The sequence below is a fragment of the Marmota monax genome, unplaced genomic scaffold, assembly GCF_021218885.2.
Source record: "Marmota monax isolate L192 unplaced genomic scaffold, Marmota_monax_Labrador192_F-V1.1 WCK01_AAM20220418_F8-fsc00405, whole genome shotgun sequence".
Lineage (NCBI taxonomy): Eukaryota > Metazoa > Chordata > Mammalia > Rodentia > Sciuridae > Marmota > Marmota monax.
This window is the reverse complement of record NW_026694917.1, coordinates 115155-118835: the sequence shown is the minus strand read 5'-3', so window position 1 is coordinate 118835 and position 3681 is coordinate 115155. Positions and strand designations below refer to the sequence as shown.

General features: G+C 49.3%; 1 protein-coding gene across 1 annotated transcript; it reads left to right on the top strand.

Moving 5' to 3' along the window:
• The first annotated feature begins 471 nt into the window (after positions 1 to 471).
• Positions 472 to 3067, top strand: Cops6 (COP9 signalosome subunit 6). The gene is made up of 10 exons (XM_046427186.2): positions 472 to 552; positions 756 to 881; positions 1061 to 1192; positions 1529 to 1617; positions 1716 to 1778; positions 2104 to 2151; positions 2240 to 2354; positions 2434 to 2526; positions 2618 to 2718; positions 2817 to 3067. Exons 1-10 carry the CDS (start codon positions 498 to 500, stop codon positions 2955 to 2957), a joined length of 963 nt encoding a protein of 320 aa, XP_046283142.1. The 5' UTR covers positions 472 to 497; the 3' UTR covers positions 2958 to 3067.
• Positions 3068 to 3681: the final 614 nt, after the last annotated feature.

Genomic DNA, 3681 nt, shown 5'->3' with positions numbered 1-3681 from the left:
TTAGGTGCTAATGTGTTAGGCACCATGTTGAGTCACAGGGGATAAAGTTATAAACAAAATGTAAGGAATCAGTCCTCTAAAACGTGAGAAAGTGAGGCGTGTGGAAAACACAGAAGGGTCAGTACGGCTGAAGCATGAGAATCAAAGCTTGGAAAAGCTGAGGCCCGGCAGGGCTGACAAGCAGGGGCCAGATCACGAAGGGCCTTGCAGGGTGTGGTCCGAAATCTGGATTTCGTTCTACAACAGCCTTCAGAACGGGGCATCCTTACCCCAATTTTACCCATGAGGAAGACCAGGTTGGGGGCGCAGACGAGAGGCAGAGCGGCGTCACCGAAAATCGGCTCGAAAACCAGTCGAGCTCCGAGAGCTGGAAGCCGCTAGCTGCCGGCGAGGGCAGGGACTGGCCCCGTGCGCCACGCGAACACTGGGCATGCGCGGCTCGCCGACGGAAGCCGGGAAGGAAGGGGGCGGGGCCGACGCTGGCGGGCGCGGGGAAAATGGCGGCGGCGAACGGGACCGGAGGAAGCAGCGGGATGGAGGTGGATGCAGCAGGTAACGGGCGGTGCGGGCGGCTTCTGGAGATACCTTTCCGGGGTGCGTTAAGGCCGTCCTCGACTCCTGGGAGAAGCGACATCTCTTCCCGGGTAACTTGCTGGAAGGATGTACGGCCCGGGCTCTTATGTTCCCCGCTCCCATCTCCAGGGAAGAACGTGGGGCGCGGACTCTCACCCTTTCTCCTTTTCCTCCGCCTTTAGTAGTCCCCAGTGTGATGGCCTCCGGAGTGACTGGGAGTGTTTCAGTCGCTCTTCATCCCCTTGTCATTCTCAACATCTCAGACCACTGGATCCGCATGCGCTCCCAGGAGGGGCGACCTGTGCAGGGTGAGTGTTCTGCATAACACCCAATCCTCCTCCTTGGTCTCCTCCTTCACTCTTTCCCCCTTCCTTTACTGAAGCTAATCCCCCCACCCCTAAATCACACTGGACCTCAGACCCTCAGGTGATTAGGGAAAAGTTTAAGATTCCTTACCCTCATCTCCTACGTGTTGTTCTCTCCCTAGTGATTGGGGCTCTGATCGGGAAGCAGGAGGGCCGAAATATTGAAGTGATGAACTCCTTTGAGCTGCTGTCCCACACCGTGGAAGAGAAGATTATCATTGACAAGGAATATTATTACACCAAGGAGGAGCAGTGTGAGAGGGGAACAGAAGTGGGGAAGAGGGTGGGAGTTTAAAAAAGAAAAGCTCAAGGTGGACAATATCAAGAGGGCTGGGAAGGAATAAACAGGAGAGAAGATTTAGAACAGGAGGGAAGATTAAGGGAGAGTAGCTCTCAGAAAAAGAACACATTCAGGTATCCCCCACAAGGAAAGTGAAAAATGAAAGAAGCCTGGGTAGAAAAGAGTAATTGTTCTAAACCTAGCCACGAATTGAGGAGGGAGGGAGAAATTGTGGAAATAACTCAGGAGCTTCAAACTAAGGAAAGATGGTTTAAGGGAATACTGTGTGCTCTGGCCCCTTCCTCTCCAGTTAAACAGGTATTCAAGGAGCTGGAGTTTCTGGGTTGGTATACCACAGGGGGGCCGCCTGACCCCTCCGACATCCACGTCCATAAGCAGGTATACACACTCACATGTGCATGCTTGGGCAGAGATTAGAGGATGAGGGGAAGAAGAAAGATGAGGTGTTGACTTCCCTGTGCGTGACTCTCTTCTAGGTGTGCGAGATAATTGAGAGCCCCCTCTTTCTTAAGTTGAACCCTATGACCAAGCACACAGATGTGAGTATTATTGACCCCAGGCTTGCTTTGTCATTCTTGTCTATCATTGTTCTTATTGTGTATCCTCATTCCATGTTATGTTTTACTGTGACATCTCTTCTCTATTGGTGAATGTCAGAGTTGAATCTCCATGCTGTCACCTATAAGCTGTGACTTTGGGCTAGTACTTAAGCTCTGAGAGGCATTTTCATATGTCAGATTGGGATTATCCCTATCTCACCAAGTTATTGGGGAAATTAGATGAGAAAATGTGTGAAAGAACCCAGTTCAACTTTTGGCACATAGGTTCAGGAGCTAATAGCTGTTCTTCATTTGTCATTTACAGCTTCCTGTCAGCGTTTTTGAGTCTGTCATTGATATAATCAATGGAGAGGTAATACCTGACCCTTCAACCTTCAAATCCTGCTTTTGTCCTATTTCCTGCTTTTGACTCTCTCTCTGTGGGATGTTCTGCCCTGTAGGCTACAATGCTGTTTGCTGAGCTGACCTATACTTTGGCCACAGAGGAAGCTGAACGCATTGGTGTAGACCATGTTGCCCGAATGACAGCAACAGGCAGTGGAGAGAACTCCACTGGTAAGGGAGGTGATTTCTTTGAAGCAGGGATGCAAGGTGTGACCATATGCCTTCTTACCCTTCATCTGTCCCCCTGTAGTGGCTGAACACCTGATAGCACAGCATAGTGCCATCAAGATGCTGCACAGCCGCGTCAAGCTCATCTTGGAGTATGTCAAGGCCTCTGAAGCAGGTAGGGCAGGTGCCTTCCTGGCACTCATCCTTTCTTTCCCTCCTGAGGAATTGACAGCGTCCATATCAGTGCAGCCTCTTTGTGCCCTTAGGAGAGGTCCCCTTTAATCATGAGATCCTGCGGGAGGCCTATGCTCTCTGTCACTGCCTCCCAGTGCTCAGCACAGACAAGTTCAAGACAGACTTTTATGATGTGAGTGTAAAATCCCAGGTGGGGAGGTGGGGTTTACACCTTTTTGCAGGCACATGTGAGGGACCCCCTGGGGAACTGGTTCTTTTATTCCCTCCCAGCAATGCAATGATGTGGGACTCATGGCTTACCTCGGCACGATCACCAAAACTTGCAACACCATGAACCAGTTTGTGAACAAGTTCAACGTTCTCTACGACCGACAAGGCATCGGCAGGCGAATGAGGGGGCTCTTCTTCTGAGGTTACTTGAAGGGATCATGCACAGGAGTCAGACAACTGCCCCAAAGGGGCCGGGCACTACACTCCCTTTAGAAACTGCTGTCATTAATAAAAGGAGCAGCCCCTAAGTACCCCTTCCAGTGGCTTTGTCCTCTCTGTTAGGCACCACACTGGTTTCTACCTTGGGTCTCAAAGGAGGTCCTGCTCAGAGGCAATGCATTTTATTATCAGCTCTTCTTGACTCCCTTCAGTGACTGAGTTCACTGCTACTTAAGATTCTCCTTAGTTCAGTTAGGTGGACTAGATTTATATCAAGGCTGCCTTCTTCCACCTGAGTGGTCTCCTAGGAGGACATCAACTTATATAGGCCAACCCTATAAACATGCCAAGTGACTCCTTTCCCAAGCTGTTTTACTCAAAGTACTTTTCACAAAAAGGGAGGGAAGGCCATTAAAAACATTTATTATGGACAACTCAAAAGCTTGACTCCTCTGTGAATGATGAATTACCAGGAAGGAGTGCTTTTTCAATTTGTTTTCATCCACATGGTGCCTCAACCCCATGAGGCAGAGGGACTAGTTAGTATCCACATTGAGAAGATGAGATTCAGGAAGGGGTCTAAAGACTGGAATCAACATTATGTAATTACTTGTGCCAAGTGTTAAGTTTGTGAATGTTACCCTTAAATAGTTTTAGGTAGAGTTGAGGACTAAGGATGAATGGTAGGAATATTTCAAGAAATCAA